Below are 17,326 nucleotides of genomic sequence, written 5' to 3' on the forward strand. Positions count from 1 at the left end.
CCCACTTCGGAACCTTCTAGAACCTTCCCGGTACAATACCGAAAAATCCCGAACATTTTCCGGTGGCCAAAATAGGACTTCCCATATATAAATCTTTACCTCCGGACCATTCCGGAACTCCTCATGATGTCCGGGATCTCATCCGGGACTCCAAACAACTTTCGGTTAACCGCATACTAATATCTCTACAACTCTAGCGTCACCGAACCTTAAGTGTGTAGACCCTACGGGTTCGGGAGACATGCAGACATGACCGAGACGACTCTCTGGTCAATAACCAACAGCGGGATCTGGATACCCATGTTGGCTCCCACATGTTCCACGATGATCTCATCGGATGAACCACGATGTCGAGGATTCAATCAATCCCGTATACAATTCCCTTTGTCAATCGGTACGTTACTTGCCCGAGATTTGATCGTCGGTATCCCAATACCTTGTTCAATCTCATTACCGGCAAGTCACTTTACTTGTACCATAACGCATGATCCCGTGGCTAACTCCTTAGTCACATTGAGCTCATTATGATGATGCATTACCGAGTGGGCCCAGAGATACCTCTCCGTCATACGGAGTGACAAATCCCAGTCTCGATTCGTGCCAACCCAACAGACACTTTCGGAGATACCTGTAGTGCATCTTTATAGCCACCCAGTTACGTTGTGACGTTTGGTACACCCAAAGCATTCCTACGGTATCCGGGAGTTGCACAATCTCATGGTCTAAGGAAATGATACTTGACATTAGAAAAGCTCTAGCAAACGAACTACACGATCTTGTGCTATGCTTAGGATTGGGTCTTGTCCATCACATCATTCTCCTAATGATGTGATCCCGTTATCAATGACATCCAATGTCCATGGTCAGGAAACCATAACCATCTATTGATCAACGAGCTAGTCAACTAGAGGCTTACTAGGGACATGTTGTGGTCTATGTATTCACACATGTATTACGGTTTCCAGTTAATACAATTATAGCATGAACAACAGACAATTATCATGAACAAGGAAATACAATAATAACCATTTTATTATTGCCTCTAGGGCATATTTCCAACAGTCTCCCACTTGCACTAGAGTCAATAATTTAGTTCACATCACCATGTGACTAACACTCAAAGTTCACATCGCCATGTGACTAATACCCAAGAGTTTACTAGAGTCAATAATCTAGTTCACATCACCATGTGATTAACACTCAATGAGTTCTAGGGTTTGATCATGTTATGCTTACGAGAGAGGTTTTAGTCAACGGGTCTGCAACATTCAGATCCGTGTGTGCTTTACAAATCTCTATGTCATCTTGTAGATACAGCTACCACGCGCTACTTGGAGCTATTCCAAATAACTACTCTACTATACGAATCCGGTTCACTACTCAGAGTCATCCGGATTAGTGTCAAAGTTTGCATCAACGTAACCCTTTACGACGAACCCCCCTTCCACCTCCATAATCGAGAAAATTCCTTAGTCCACTAGATACTAAGGATAAGTTCGACCGCTGTCATGTGATCCCTTCCTGGATCACTATTGTACCCCTTGACTAACTCATGGCAAGGCACACTTCAGGTGCGCTACAAGCATAGCATATTGTAGAGCCTCCGTCTAAAGCATAGGGGACGACCTTCGTCCTTTCTCTTTCTTCTACCGTGGTCAGGTCTTGAGTCTTACTCAATACTCACACCTTGTAACACAGCCAAGAACTCCTTCTTTGCTGATCTATTTTGAACACCTTCAAAATCTTGTCACGGTATGTATTCATTTGAAAGTACTATTAAGCGTTTTTGATCTATCCTTATAGATCTTGATGCTCAATGTTCAAGTAGCTTAATCCAGGTTTTCCATTAAAAACACTTTTCAAATAACCCTGGACGCTTTCCAGAAATTCTACATCATTTCTGATCAACAATATGTTAACAACATATACTCATCAAAAATTCTATAGTGCTCCCACTCACTTCTTTGGAAATACAAGTTTCTCATGAACTTTGTATAAACCCAAAATCTTTGATCATCTCATCAAAGCGTTCATTCCAACTCCGAGATGCTTACTCCATTCCTTAGAAGGATTGCTGGAGCTTTGCATACTTGTTAGCATCTTTCAGGATTGACAAAACCTTCTGGTTGTATCACATACAACCTTTCCTCAAGAAAATCGTCGAGGAAACAATGTTTTGACATCCTATCTGCAAGATTTCATAAATAATGCAGTAACTGCTAATATAATTCTAACAGACTCTTAGCATCGCTACGAGTGAGAAAGTCTCATCGCAGTCAACTCCTTGAACTTGTCGGATCTTAACGACAAGTCGAGCTTTCTTAATGGTGACACTTACCATCATTGTCTGTCTTCCCTTTAAAATCCATCTGTACCCAACAGCCTTACGACCATCAAGTAGTTCTTTCAAAGTCTATACTTTGTTTTCATACATGGATCCTCTCGGATTTTATGGCCTCGAGCCATTCGTTGGAATCCGGGCCCACCATCGCTTCTCCATAGCTCGTAGGTTCATTCTTGTCTAGCAACATGACTTCCAAGACAGGATTACGTACCACTCTGAAGTAGTACGCATCCTTGTCGTCCTATGAGGTTTGGTAGTGACTTGATCTGAAGTTTCATGATCACTATCATAAGCTTCCACTTCAATTGGTGTAGGTGCCACAGGAACAACTTCCTGTGCCCTGCTACACATTAGTTGAAGTGACGGTTCAATGACCTCATCAAGTCTCCACCATCCTCCCACTCTATTCTTTCGAGAGAAACTTTTCCTTGAGAAAGGACCCGTTTCTAGAAACAATCACTTTTGCTTCCAGATCTGAAATAGGAGGTATACCCAACTGTTTTGGGTATTCTATGAAGATGCATTTATCCGCTTTGGGTTCGAGCTTATCAGCCTGAAACTTTTTCACATAAGCGTCGCAGCCCCAAACTTTTAAGAAACGACAGCTTAGGTTTCTCTAAACCATAGTTCATACGGTGTCGTCTCAACGGAATTGCGTGGTGCCCTATTTAAAGTGAATGCGGTTGTCTCTAATGCCTAACCCATAAACGATAGTTGTAATTCGATAAGAGACATCATGGTATGCACCATATCCAATAGGGTGCAGTTATGATGTTCGGACACACCATCACAATATTGTGTTTCAGGCGGTATTAGTCGTGAAACAATTTCCACAATTTCTTAATTGTGTGCCAAACTCGTAACTCAGATATTCATCTCTATGATTATATCACAGACATTTTATCCTCTTGTCACGACGATCTTCAACTTCACTCTGAAATTACTTGAACCTTTCAATAATTCAGACTTGTGTTTCATCAAGTAAATATTCTCAGCATCTACTCAAATCATCTGTGAAGTAAGAACATAACGATATCCACTGCGTGCGTCAACACTCATTGGACTGCACACATCAAATGTATTATTTCCAACAAGTTGTTCTCTTGTTCCATCTTACTGAAAACGAGGCCTTTCAGTCATCTTGCCCATGTGGTATGATTTGCATGTCTCAAGTGATTCAAAATCAAGTGAGTCCAAATGATCCATCTGTATGGACTTTCTTCATGCATATATACTAATAGACATGGTTCGCATGTCTCAATCTTTTCAAAAACGAGTGAGTCCAAAGATCCATCAACATGGAGCTTCTTCATGTGTTTTATACCAATATGACTCAAGTGGCAGTGCCACAAGTATGTGGTACTATCATTACTATCTTATATCTTTTGGCATGAACATGTGTATCACTACGATCGAGATTCAATAAACCATTCATTTTAGGTGCAAGACCATTGAAGGTATTATTCAAATAGACAGAGTAACCATTATTCTCCTTTAATGAATAACCGTATTGCGATAAACATAATCCAATCATGTCTATGCTCAACACAAACACCAAATAATAATTATTCAGGTTTAACCCCAATCTCGATGGTAGAGGGAGCATGCGATGCTTGATCACATCAACCTTGGAAACACTTCCAACACATATCGTCATCTCACCTTTAGCTAGTCTCCGTTTATTCCGCAGCTTTTATTTCGAGTTACTAACACTCAGCAACCGAAACGGTATCTAATACCCTAGTGCTGCTAGGAGTACTAGTAAAGTACACATTAATATAATGTATATCCAATATACTTCTGTCGACCTTGCCAGCCTTCTCATCTACGAAGTATCTAGGGTAGTTCTGCTTCAGTGACCGTTCCCCTCATTTCAGAAGCACTTAGTCTCGGGTTTGGGTTCAACCTTGGGTTTCTTCACTAGAGCAGCAACTGATTTGCTGTTTCATGAAGTATCCCTTCTTGCCCTTGCCCTGCTAGAAACTAGTGGTTTTACTAACCATCAACAATTGATGCTCCTTTTTGATTTCTACTTTCGCGGTGTCAAACATCGCGAGTTGCTCAAGGATCATCATGTCTATCCCTGATATGTTATAGTTCATCACGAAGCTCTAATAGCTTGGTGGCAGTGACTATGGAGAACCATCACTATCTCATTTGGAAGATTAACTCCCACTCGATTCAAGTGATTGTAGTACTCAGACAATCTGAGCACATGCTCAACGATTGAGCTTTTCTCCCTTAGTTTGCAGGCTTAAGAAACTTGTCAGAGGTCTCATACCTCTTGACGTGGGCATTAGTCTGAAATCCCAATTTCAGTCTTTGGAACATCTCATATGTTCTGCGACGTTTCAAAACCGTCTTTGGTGCCACAATTTTAAACCGTTAGCATCACACACTGAACTATCACGTAGTCATCAAAACGTGTATGTCAGATGTTTCGTAACATCTACAGATGACGCTCGAGGTTCAGCACACCGAGCGGCGCATTAAGGACATAAGCCTTCTGTGCAGCAATGAGGGCAATCCTCAGTTTACGGACCCAGTCCGCATAATTGCTACTATCAACTTTCAACTAAATTTTCTCTAGGAACATATCTTAGTAGAACTAAAGCGTAAGCTACGACATTATTTGCAAAGACCTTTTGACTATGTTCATGATAATTAAGTTCATCTGATTATTTAATGAACTCCCACTTAGATAGACATCCCTCTAGTCATCTAAGTGATACATGATCCGAATCGACTAGGCCGTGTCTGATCATCACGTGAGACGGACTAGTCATCATCGGTGAACATCTCCATGTTGATCATATCTACTATATGACTCATGTTCGACCTTTCGGTCTCTTGTGTTCCGAGGCCATGTCTGTACATGCTAGGCTCGTCAAGTCAACCTAAGTGTTTTGCTTGTGTTCCGAGGCCATGTCTGTACATGCTAGGCTCGTCAACACCCGTTGTATGCGAACTTTAGAATCTATCACACCCGATCATCACGTGGTGCTTCGAAACAACGAACCTTCGCAACGGTGCACAGTTAGGAGGAACACATCTCTTGAAATTTTAGTGAGGGATCATCTTATTTATGCTACCGTTGTTCTAAGCAAATAAGATGTAAACATGACAAACATCACATGCAAATCATAAAGTGACATGATATGGCCAATATCATCTTGCGCCTTCTGATCTCCATCTTCGAGGCGCGGCATGATCACCTTCGTCACCGGCATGACACCATGATCTCCATCATCATGATCTCCATCATCGTGTCTTCATGAAGTTGGCTCGCCAACTATTACTTCTACTACTATGGCTAACGGTTAGCAATAAAGTAAAGTAATTACATGGCGTTTTTCATTGACACACAGGTCATACAATAAATTAAGACAACTCCTATGGCTCCTGCCGGTTGTCATACTCATCGACATGCAAGTCGTGATTCCTATTACAAGAACATGATCAATCTCATACATCACATATATCATTCATCACATCCTTTTGGCCATATCACATCACATAGCATACCCTGCAAAAACAAGTTAGACGTCCTCTAATTGTTGTTGCATGTTTTACGTGGCTGCTATGGGTTTCTAGCAAGAACGTTTCTTACCTACGCAAAAGCCACAACGGTGATATGCCAATTGCTATTTACCCTTCATAAGGACCCTTTTCATCGAATTTGATCCGACTAAAGTGGGAGAGACAGACACCCGCTAGCCACCTTATGCATCAAGTGCATGTCAGTCGGTGGAACCTGTCTCACGTAAGAGTACGTGTAAGGTCGGTCCGGGCCGCTTCATCCCACAATGCCGCCGAATCAAGATAAGACTAGTAACGGTAAGCAAATTGAACAAATCGTCGCCCACAACTACTTTGTGTTCTACTCGTGCATAGAATCTACGCATAAACCTGGGTCATGATGCCACTGTTGGGAACGTAGCAGAAATTTAAAATTTTCTACGTATCACCAAGATCAATCTATGGAGTCATCTAGCAACGAGAGAGAGGGGAGTGCATCTACATACCCTTGTAGATCGCGCGTGGAAGCGTTCAAGAGAACGGGGTTGATGGAGTCGTACTCGTCGTGATCCAAATCACCGATGATCCTAGCGCCGAACGGATGGCACCTCCGCGTTCAACACACGTACGGAGTGGGGACGTCTCCTCCTTCTTGATCCAGCAAGGGGGGGAGGATAAGTTGATGGAGATCCGGCAGCACGACGGCGTGGTGGTGGAAGTAGCGGGATCCCGGCAGAGCTTCGCCAAGCGCAAGCGGGAAGGAAGAGGTGTCACGGGAGGGAGGGAGGCGCCAGGGCTTGGGGTGCTGCTCCCATACGCCTCCCCACTATATATAGGGGTGGAGGGGGCTGGTTTCTTGCCCTCCAAGTCCATTGGGGCGTTGGCAAAGGTGGGGGAAAGAAATCCCATCATTTCCCTTCCCCACCGATTGTTATCCCCCCTTTTTAGGAATCTTGATCTTATCCCTTCGGGATATGATCTTATTCCTTCTAAGGTGGGATCTTGGTACGCCTTGACCAGGGGTGTGGGGCCTTGCCCCCACTACCCACGTTCATGTGGGTCCCCCCATGCAGGTGGGCCCCACTTCGGAACCTTCTAGAACCTTCCCGGTACAATACCGAAAAATCCCGAACATTTTCCGGTGGCCAAAATAGGACTTCCCATATATAAATCTTTACCTCCGGACCATTCCGGAACTCCTCGTGACGTCCGGGATCTCATCCGGGACTCCGAACAACTTTCGGTTAACCGCATACTAATATCTCTACAACTCTAGCGTCACCGAACCTTAAGTGTGTAGACCCTACGGGTTCGGGAGACATGCAGACATGACCGAGACGACTCTCCGGTAAATAACCAACAACGGGATCTGGATACCCATGTTGGCTCCCACATGTTCCACGATGATCTCATCGGATGAACCACGATGTCGAGGATTCAATCAATCCCGTATACAATTCCCTTTGTCAATCGGTACGTTACTTGCCCGAGATTCGATCGTCGGTATCCCAATACCTTGTTCAATCTCGTTACCGGCAAGTCACTTTACTCGTACCATAACGCATGATCCCGTGGCTAACTCCTTAGTCACATTGAGCTCATTATGATGATGCATTACCGAGTGGGCCCAGAGATACCTCTCCTTCATACGGAGTGACAAATCCCAGTCTCGATTCGTGCCAACCCAACAAACACTTTCGGAGATACCTGTAGTGCATCTTTATAGCCACCCAGTTACGTTGTGACGTTTGGTACACCCAAAGCATTCCTACGGTATCCAGGAGTTGCACAATCTCATGGTCTAAGGAAATGATACTTGACATTAGAAAAGCTCTAGCAAACGAACTACACGATCTTGTGCTATGCTTAGGATTGGGTCTTGTCCATCACATCATTCTCCTAATGATGTGATCCCGTTATCAATGACATCCAATGTCCATGGTCAGGAAACCATAACCATCTATTGATCAACGAGCTAGTCAACTAGAGGCTTACTAGGGACATGTTGTGGTCTATGTATTCACACATGTATTACGGTTTCCAGTTAATACAATTATAGCATGAACAACAGACAATTATCATGAACAAGGAAATACAATAATAACCATTTTATTATTGCCTCTAGGGCATATTTCCAACACCTGGCGTCTAGCCCTGGAGTCCGAGAAGGACTCTTGCCTTTCGAGCAAAACCGACTTGGAGGAGGCTTTTACTCCAAGTTTCGACCCCAGGGCTCAACATATAAATAGAGGGGTAGGGCTAGCACCCAAGACACATCAAGAAATACCAAGCCGTGTGCCGGCAACCCCGTCCCCTCTAGTTTATCCTCCGTCATAGTTTTCTTAGTGCTTAGGCGAAGCCCTGCGGAGATTGTTCTTCACCAACACCGTCACCACGCCGTCGTGCTGCCGGAACTCATCTTCTACTTCGCCCCTCTTGCTGGATCAAGAAGGCGAGGACGTCATCGAGCTGAACGTGTGCTGAACGTGGAGGTGCCGTACGTTCGGTACTTGATCGGGACGGATCGTGAAGGTGTACGACTACATCAACCGCGTTGATAAACGCTTCCGCTTTGCGATCTTCAAGGGTATGAAGATACACTCCCCCTCTCGTTGCTATGCATCTCCTAGATAGATCTTGCGTGATCGTAGGAAATTTTTGAAATATTGCATTCCCCAACAATGACTTTGCTGTTAGAGTTGCAACTAGAGGAGGTAAAATGACTCAGGAACCACTTTATCCCGAGGGACACCCAAAAATAATTGAACAAGATTCACAAAGAGTTAACACTGATGCACCTAGTCCTTCTAGAAAGAAAAAGAAGAAGAAAAATGATAAGACTTTGCATGCTTCTAGTGAACTTGAAATAGAAAAACCTCCTAATAATGATAATGAAACTTCTATCTCTGATGTTGAAACTCAATCTAGTAATGAACACTCACCTTCGGATAATGAAAAAGATAATGATGAGGTTCATGAAGACACTCAAACAAATAATAAAGAACCAGATAATGATGTTGAGATAGAACCATCCGTTCATCTTGATAACCCACAACCTAAGAATAAAAGATATGATAAAAGAGACTTTGTGGCTAGAAAACACGGTAAAGAAAGAGAACCATGGGTTCAAAAACCTATGCCTTTTCCACCCAAGTCAACTAAAAAGAATGATGATGAAGAATTTGAACGTTTTGCTGAAGTGCTGAGGCCAGTCTTTTTGCGTACTCGCTTGACTGATATCTTAAAAATGCCTCCTTATGCAAAGTATATGAAAGACATCATCACTAATAAGAGAAAAATACCAGAAGCTGAAATCTCCACTATGCTTGCTAATTATACTTTTAAAGATGGAGTACCTAAAAAACTTGGAGATCTGGGAATACCAACTATACCTTGCTCCATCAAAAAGAATTATGTGATAACTGCTTTATGTGATTTAGGAGCTGGTGTTAGTGTTATGCCCTTCTCTTTATATAAAAGACTTGATTTGAATAAACTCACACCTACTGAAATATCTTTGCAAATGGCTGACAAATCAACTGCCATACCTATCGGTATCTGTGAGGATGTGCCCGTTGTTGTTGCTAATGTTACTATTTTGACTGACTTTGTTATACTTGAGATGCCCGAGGGCGACAACATGTCGATTATCCTTGGTAGGCCCTTCTTGAATACTGCAGGGGCTGTTATTGATTGCAATAAAAGCAAGGTCACATTTCATATCAATGGTAATGACCATACGGTGCACTTTCGGAAGAAAAAATTCCAAGTGAATGGTATTAATGTTATTGAAAAATCTCCGACAATCACTATTGGAAGTTTTAAAATACCTCTACCTACTGTCAAAAAGAAATATGAAATGCTTATTGTTGGGGACATTCATATCCACATAGAGGTAACTTAGTGATTTATGAAAGTTCTTCGGTTTTATGCTAATCGAAAGTGGTTGTTAATAAGACTTGATCAGCCTTATTAATGAATCATTTTTTAGAGGTATGAAGTTGATGAAATTAGTAAGCACTACTGAAAGAGCAATCATGCCCTTACATCATGTTTTGATGTTGATGACAATATACATGTAGGGGACTAACAATGGTTGTCAAGTAAATCTCAGGTGTTCGTCCCCGGTTCATCAAAGTGTGTGTATCAAGAGCATAAAAAGTGATTTTACTCAAGGATGAAGTATCAAAATTGATTACATATTTGTTTTCTTGAGTATAGGATCCCGCACTATTAAGAGGGGGTCGATAGGGTTAGTTTAAGGCTTGCTCTTGCCACAAACTTCCTTACCATATATGCACATGCTCCATCTTCATGTTTCTGTCTGTGGCTTGCCGGATGTCCGGGCTTCAAGCCGGATGTCCGGGCCTCACGCCGGATATTCGGCCTGCTCGCCGGATATCCGGACCTAGCTATCCAGAGAGCACTTTGTGCTGGTGCTGGTTGCCGGATGTCCAGGCTTCCCGTGCACCCCGGATTTCTGGGCTTCCCTGCCGGATGTCCGGGCTGTGCTATCCAGAGGCCGTTTTGATTTGATAAACTTGACGGATGTCCGGCCATGTGCCGGATGTCCGGCCATGTGCCGAATGTCCGGGGTTTCCTGACATGCCGGATGTCCGGGCTTTGCCCCCAGATGTCCGGCCCCTCTGTTTTCTACTTTGTTTCTGCCTTGTTCTTCGAGTGCCTTGCCAGGCCGTATGTCCGGCCCCTAGCCCAGATGTCCGGCCTGCCCGTTCACTTACACTACAACGGCCATATTTGTGATCACACTATATATAGCCCTTCTCCCCACGGGAGAGGGTTGACCATTCACTTTGAACAAACCCAAGAACACATTTCACTCTCTCTCTCTCTCTCATTTCTCCACACCAAATCTTAGATCCCCAAGGGATTTGAGAGCATTTGTGAGAAGTTGTCCGATCAAGTGATAGATCCACTCCTTCCCCTTCTTTGCACCAAAGGAATTCGTGATTTAAGCAAGTCTTGAGCTTTTCCCCATCTTTCTTGTTACTCTTGGAGGTTGGAGACTCCTAGGCGGTAGGAGTCTTTCGGAGAGGAATCGGCCATTGTGATTACCCCCGGAAAAGTTTGTGAGGGTTTGGAGACCACCCCAAGGTCTACCACTAGTGGTTGAGAAACGCCTCCGTGGTGTTGTCTCAAAGGGAGAATAGGGTGAGCCTTCGTGGCATTGGTGTGCCTTCGTGGTAACATCCACCTCTCTAACGGTGACGTAGCTTCCCTCCAAGGAAGTGAACATCGGCATACATCCTCGTCTCCCGGAGTTGCGGTTATTCCTAACCCTAACTCTCTACTTGTGGTTACTTGTCTCTTAGCACTTACTTATATCATATTGTGCTTGCTTACTTACATACTTGTGTTACTTGTTTATCTTGCTTAGCTCTTAGCATCACACTTGCAATTGTTAGGCTCACTTTCATATTCCGCATTATTGCCTAAAATTGCTAAGTAATAATTAAAATTTGTAATTGTACCTATTCACCCCCTCTAGGTCCATCTCGATCCTTTCAACTATCTTCCGCCCTTACTTTTTATTCTCTGTTTTATTAGTTAAATAAAATAAAATGCCATATTTTGTGTGTTTTCTGAATTTCCTGTGCAATAAAAAATGACCCAAAAATAAAAGTTCTCATAATGCTTTGAAAATTTAATACTATTTTTTCTGAATATTTCTGAATTTCTGGTGCAAATAATATCAGAGGGAGGTGCACCAGGTGGGCACAACCCACCTGGGCACGCCAGGACCCCCAGGCGCGCCCTGGTGGGTTGTGGTCCCCACGTGGGCCCCCCTCACTTATCTCTTCATACCACATCATCACTTACCTCCAAAAAAAAAATCTCCATTGCTCTCTCTCCCGTATTCTTGCTCTCAAACCGCGGATTTCGATCTCTTTGCTCGAAGCTCCATTTCCGAAACTGTTTCGGGGGATTGTTGCTTGGTATGTGACTCCACCGTTTGTCCAATTAGTTTTTGGTTTAGTGGTTTATATTTTGAATAATTAGCTACTCTTGGTGCTGCTGTAGATGAGCTTGCATGTTGAATTCTTAGAGTTCTAAGTAGTTTGAATGCTTGTTATGGCTTCTATGCATCCCTATGAGTAGTTGCTATCAATTTTGTGAAGTTTTGTTGGAAAAATTTGTGGACTAACAGTTTCAGAATTTTTGGTCATAGAAAAAAGATGAATATCTTTAGGAAGTTTGCTTCTAAGAATAACTCCAAGGGTGTTATTGGGGAGTCATCTAACAGTGATCTCCATCCTTGAAGGTTGGAGGAGGTACAGTCGTGCGAATGGCCGCATACCCAGTTCATGGAAGAGGCTGGAATCTTGCAGGAGTTCACACAATATGCTGCTAATGCCGGCCTCACCGACTTCATCGCAGATGAGTGTGAACATCATCAAATCCTCACAAACATCTTTGTTCAAAGTTTTACTTTCCTTCCTAGGAATAATCCTCCTGAAGTGAGTTTTGATTTATATGCTGAAAACCATCAGATACCACTTACTGAATTTTGTAACATATGGATGATCCCTTCTGATGGGAGCTTAGCCGAGCCTAGGCCGGCTGAGTTTGAGGCCTTTTATCGCACCTTGACAGTGGGAGATGAGAGAGGGATGTTAGCTATCACTGCCGCTGGCTTGCATTTTCCTGTTGTTCATTACTTTGCTCTTTTCATTGCAAAATGCTTTCTTGCTAGAGAGAAGGTGGGTGCACTCAGTTCACTAGACCTTGCTGTTTTACTCGTGCACTGGAGGGCGACATCACTTATAGCTTGGGAGCTATTGTGGCTCGTCGCCTCCACATTAATAAATCCAAGGGTAAAATACATGGTGGGATTTTTGTTACTCGTTTGGCGGCTCACTTTAATGTTGAGATACGCCATCATGATTACCCTCTGACCAAAGTTTACCTAGACCGCACAACCATGGATCACCACCATTTCACCGATAAAGATTCTCCTGACATTCTTATTCCTTATAACTTGGTTTTTAGCATTGAAACTAGTGATATTATCCCGTTGGCTGCTCCTGCTTTGTTTGATTCTGTTGTCAGGGGTGGATATAGGATTATGCCTGCGGACATCATCGCCTACCGGAACACTCAGGCTGCTGCAGAGGCAGCAGAGGAACCTCAGCAGTGGGATGAGTGGATGCCCGCTCCCCAGTACCCCTACTACCATCCAGGCTACTGATCGACTACCAAGTTAGGGCAAAAGCCTAAGCTTGGGGGAGTACGTGTTCTCACCGACATTACATTCATGTCCACTTATTTTCGTTTATCGGTGTTCACACTTTTTCATTGGATCATCCATGCATAGATTTATTTTCTTGCTTTCTTCTTGTGTGTTTGAAAAACTTTAAAAAAACAAACAAAAAAATAGTTGTAGTTAATTTACTTGCTATGCATGCTTAGTAGTAATACTAAAAAGAAACCCAAAAAGATTGACTTATTCTTCTTTTGCTTGTTGGGAGCTTTCCCGTGTAATTATTTTTTTTCTCGTTTTGCTTTTCCTTTTATGTGCTTGTTCAAAAAAACCAAAACTTAAAAAATATTTCAGTGTGTTTCTCTGAATTCTTTTATTTTTATTCGAGTCTTGCCGGGGAGAAGACCACGATGAAAATGTTGAGTGGTTCTCATATGAATAATCGTTGATCTAATAAATAACCCACTTTACCTTGTCTTCTCCTGTTGAATAAAATGTTGCATATTCCAACTTAGTCCACGGCACTCTTGCACTATTATTATTTTCATATCGTTCGGTCGTGCAAGTGAAAGGCAATGACGACGATATTCGATGAACTGGCCGTGACAGAGAGAAACGGGTATGAACTCGACTTGTTCTGTTTGTGTAAATATGTTTAACCTAGTATTCATGATTCAGCTCATTATGACTAAACATGTTTGTAATGACAATTAGAGATTATAGTTTCTCATGCCATGCATAAGTAGCTAGAAGTGGATAATGATTTATTTTGGATATCAACATTGCGTTAAAATGATTGTGATGTAGTATGATGATATGGTATCCTCCTCTGAATGTTCGAGTGGCTTGACTTGACACATGTTTATGCATGTAGTTGAATCAAAACCAACATGCCTCTATGATATTTATGTTCATGGTGTTCATATCTTGCTCATGCTAGTGTCCAATGTTACTTATGCATAATGCATGTTTATGACCGTTGTTGCTCTCTAGCTGGCCGCTTCTCAGTCTAATTGCTAGCCTTCGCATGTACTAAGTGGGAACTGTGCTTGTACATAAAAAAACCTTGAACCTAAAGTTATTGCATATGAGTCCATCATACCTATCTATATGCGGTATTACCATGCCGTCCTAAGTAAATTTGCATGTGTCACCTCTAAAAACTTCAAATAAATATCCTTTTTGTGTGCCTGGATCGTTCATGGAACGACAGGAGGTGGTCGGTATCTTCCATGCTAAGCGGGTTATTCTCAGGTCAAGTGTTTATTCACTCGTCATTGCACGAGAAAATGGCAGTAATAGGGATGACCAGTCCCAAACTGCAAAAGAAATGATCTCTCAAATAACCAAACAAAAACTTCCAATAGAGTCAAAACCTTTACTTTTATCGCTTGGAAACCGCCACTAGCGTGCTTAGCATGGAAGATATTGATAACTGATGGTCGTGAAGTAAATGAGAAGGGTGCATGTCTTAAAATATCATTTATCTCTGTCTTAAAACTTGAGCTCTGGCACTCTGCAAATCACTGCTTCCCTCTGCGAAGGGACTATCTATTTACTTTTATGTTGTGTCATCACCTTGTAAAACAAGTGTCAGAACCTCAGAGCACAGCTGTCATGACTTATGCATTGTGTGTAGCTAATGTTGGTTGCATCATGACTGGATCTTTTCTACCATAAATTACAATGTTTAGTCGCTGCTTGAACTTTGAAGGTGCTCTGCATTTATGTTTTGCGGTCTCATAAAGGGCTAGCGAGATACCACTATTGTCATATTATATCATGGTTGTTTTGACAACGTGTTGCCGTTTGAGATATCTTATTATTGTTCGCTAGCTGATTATGTCATTGATATGAGTTAATATAGTTTTTAAGAATTGTTGTCAACATAGTTAGTTATAATGTTGGCTGAAAACTCGGGTGCTGTTTAAGCTTATTTATGCAAACAAGAGTAAAAGAGTTTGTAAACGTTTTTTTTTTCACTTTCAGTTTATCAACTGAATTGCTTAAGGACAAGCAAAGGTTTAAGCTTGAGGGAGTTGATACGTCCCGAACGTATCTACTTTTCCTAACGCATTTTCTTTTGTTTTGGACTCTAATTTGCATGATTTGAATAAAGCTAACCCCGGACTGACGCTGTTTTCAGCAGAACTTACAAGGTATTATTTTTGTGCAGAAATAAAAGTTTTCGAAATGAAACGAAACTTGCTTAAATAGAGTTCTATAACAGGCTCTGCCTAGAGTTCGCAGAGATAAGCAAATTAATTAGACCAGCTCGGAGAACCCCTTTAATTTCACCATCAATCCCATATGCCACGAGAGTCTGTCGACTTGACACAAAGGAAAGATAAGAAAATGAAGCAGGCTGCAGTCGAATACTCCGCCAATCCGAGCATCGTCAACTGATTAAAGCACTCTATTTTACTCGACCCGATCCCCCATCGGAGCCGTCGACGAAAAAGATAAGGAGCCGACGGCCAGAATACGTAGCCAAAGCGTACTGCAACGCCCCCATGCAAGCAAGCATACATCCCCAGGTTCCTCCCGGCTCCACCGGATGGGGACGGTCGGCACGCCTGCGGGAAAGGGGGACACACCCCACCCCCACCACAGTGCGCGCGCAGACCCGTCGCATCTTGCAAAGCCGTGCAAGAAAAATACGTGGATGCCTTATCCCCTCCCCCCACGTCGACCCACTCCACGGAGCCTGCCTGCCGCCGAGATGATAACCATCACGCCCGTATTTATCATCATCTTTTTTAATTCCTTCTATTCTATTCTGCTACGAACTGACTTCTTTATCCCGTCCCGCGCGCATCCGCACCCCCCTCCTCTGCCACGGCTCGTCATTCATTCTTATCCTCCTCCCCCCGGTACCTTTATAGCTCCCGACCCCCCCGCTCCGTCCTCCAAGCCATCGTCCTGCTAGCACCCGTGAACTCCAGCCATTTACGCTGCGTCGATCGTTTCGGGAGATCGTTGCTGTGATCGTGTGATCTGCTCGGGAGATGGAGGCTTACATGATGTTCCCGCGGAGCAATGGAAAGAGCTGCGAGGAGGAGCAGGAGGAGGACATCGGCTGCCCGTCCGAGTCCGAGGTTTCGGCGGCGGGCTCCATGCTGTCGTCGGACGAGGAGCTCGACGACGACGCCACCTCCAGCTCCAGCTCGTCCGGATCCACCGACAACTTCCAGATGTCCTCCCTCATGGCGCAGCTCCCGCTCAAGTACGTGGTCTCTGCCCGGGCACTGCGAGTTCTTCCGAGGCCCGGCCTTGATCTTGAAGCTGTGGTCTGACATGTGTGTTCTTTTTCTCTTGCCGCAGGAGGGGTCTGTCCAAGTTCTTCGACGGCAAGTCGCAGTCGTTCGCGTCGCTCGCGGCCGTGGGCGGCCTGGAGGACCTGGCCAAGCCGCCGGGCAAGCGGATCAAGACGTCGCGGAGCTGCGAGGTCGGGTTGCAGGACGCGCACCGCCGGCGGTTCGCGCGCCACAATGCCGCGGCCTTCAAGAAGGTGTCCAAAGGGCGGCTGTCCGCGCTCGGCAGGGCGCCGGCGCTCCGGCCGCTGACGGCGAGCGCGGCGAGGCCCAAGGGCTTGCCCGTGCGGGCTCCGCTCTTCGTTTAGGAGATTTCGCCCGCAGATTAGTCGTGTCGAAGAGCAGTTGGTGCGGTTGTTACGTGGATTTTGACATGGTAACTGACCGGAAGGTGGCCGGCTGGTCGATGGATGTGTAAATACAGAAATGAGAAACATGCCTTGTGCAGTATCTACTCTCAGTGCGCTTATAGTTTCATCACTCGTCTATTGTTCAAGTTAGATTTAGTATATGTTTTCTTTCCTCGAGAGTATGCCTCGGCGTACCATAGTTTTATAGAAGGCAGAATTTGAGTTACAAGAAACTACACTCGCTGCGAACAACAAGCATAGCGCAATACCACATCCGAGCAACAACACCGCAAAGCAAGCTACAACACAAAGGGCCTATCCTAATCGAAACTCAACACCGCGTCTTGACCGACACCGGACATCTCCGAAGAACACCAACTTCCGCAGAGCTTCACTTGTCGACGCACCATCCACTCCTATCGCCTAAGAGGAAGTGGCAAGTGGGTGGCAGGACTCAATCCGGTCCGTGAAAGACGCCGTCTTGGACACACCGGCGACAGGCGCACATAGCGTTGTAGAGGATCAAGAAGGACAGCGGCGAACACCGAAGGGGGGCGACGAGGGGCCGGCCATGTCT

At 44.1% G+C, this 17,326-nt stretch overlaps 1 protein-coding gene across 1 annotated transcript; it reads left to right on the forward strand.

The window, feature by feature from the left end:
* Window positions 1–15,896: 15,896 nt before the first annotated feature.
* LOC109748010 (uncharacterized) lies at window positions 15,897–16,859 on the forward strand. Its single transcript, XM_020307065.4, has 2 exons — window positions 15,897–16,311; window positions 16,410–16,859. The coding sequence occupies exons 1-2, from the start codon at window positions 16,094–16,096 to the stop codon at window positions 16,705–16,707; spliced, it is 516 nt and encodes a 171-aa protein (XP_020162654.1). The 5' UTR covers window positions 15,897–16,093; the 3' UTR covers window positions 16,708–16,859.
* The last annotated feature ends 467 nt before the right edge of the window (window positions 16,860–17,326 follow it).

This window comes from Aegilops tauschii, chromosome 2 (assembly GCF_002575655.3).
Source record: "Aegilops tauschii subsp. strangulata cultivar AL8/78 chromosome 2, Aet v6.0, whole genome shotgun sequence".
Classification (NCBI taxonomy): Eukaryota; Viridiplantae; Streptophyta; class Magnoliopsida; order Poales; family Poaceae; genus Aegilops; species Aegilops tauschii.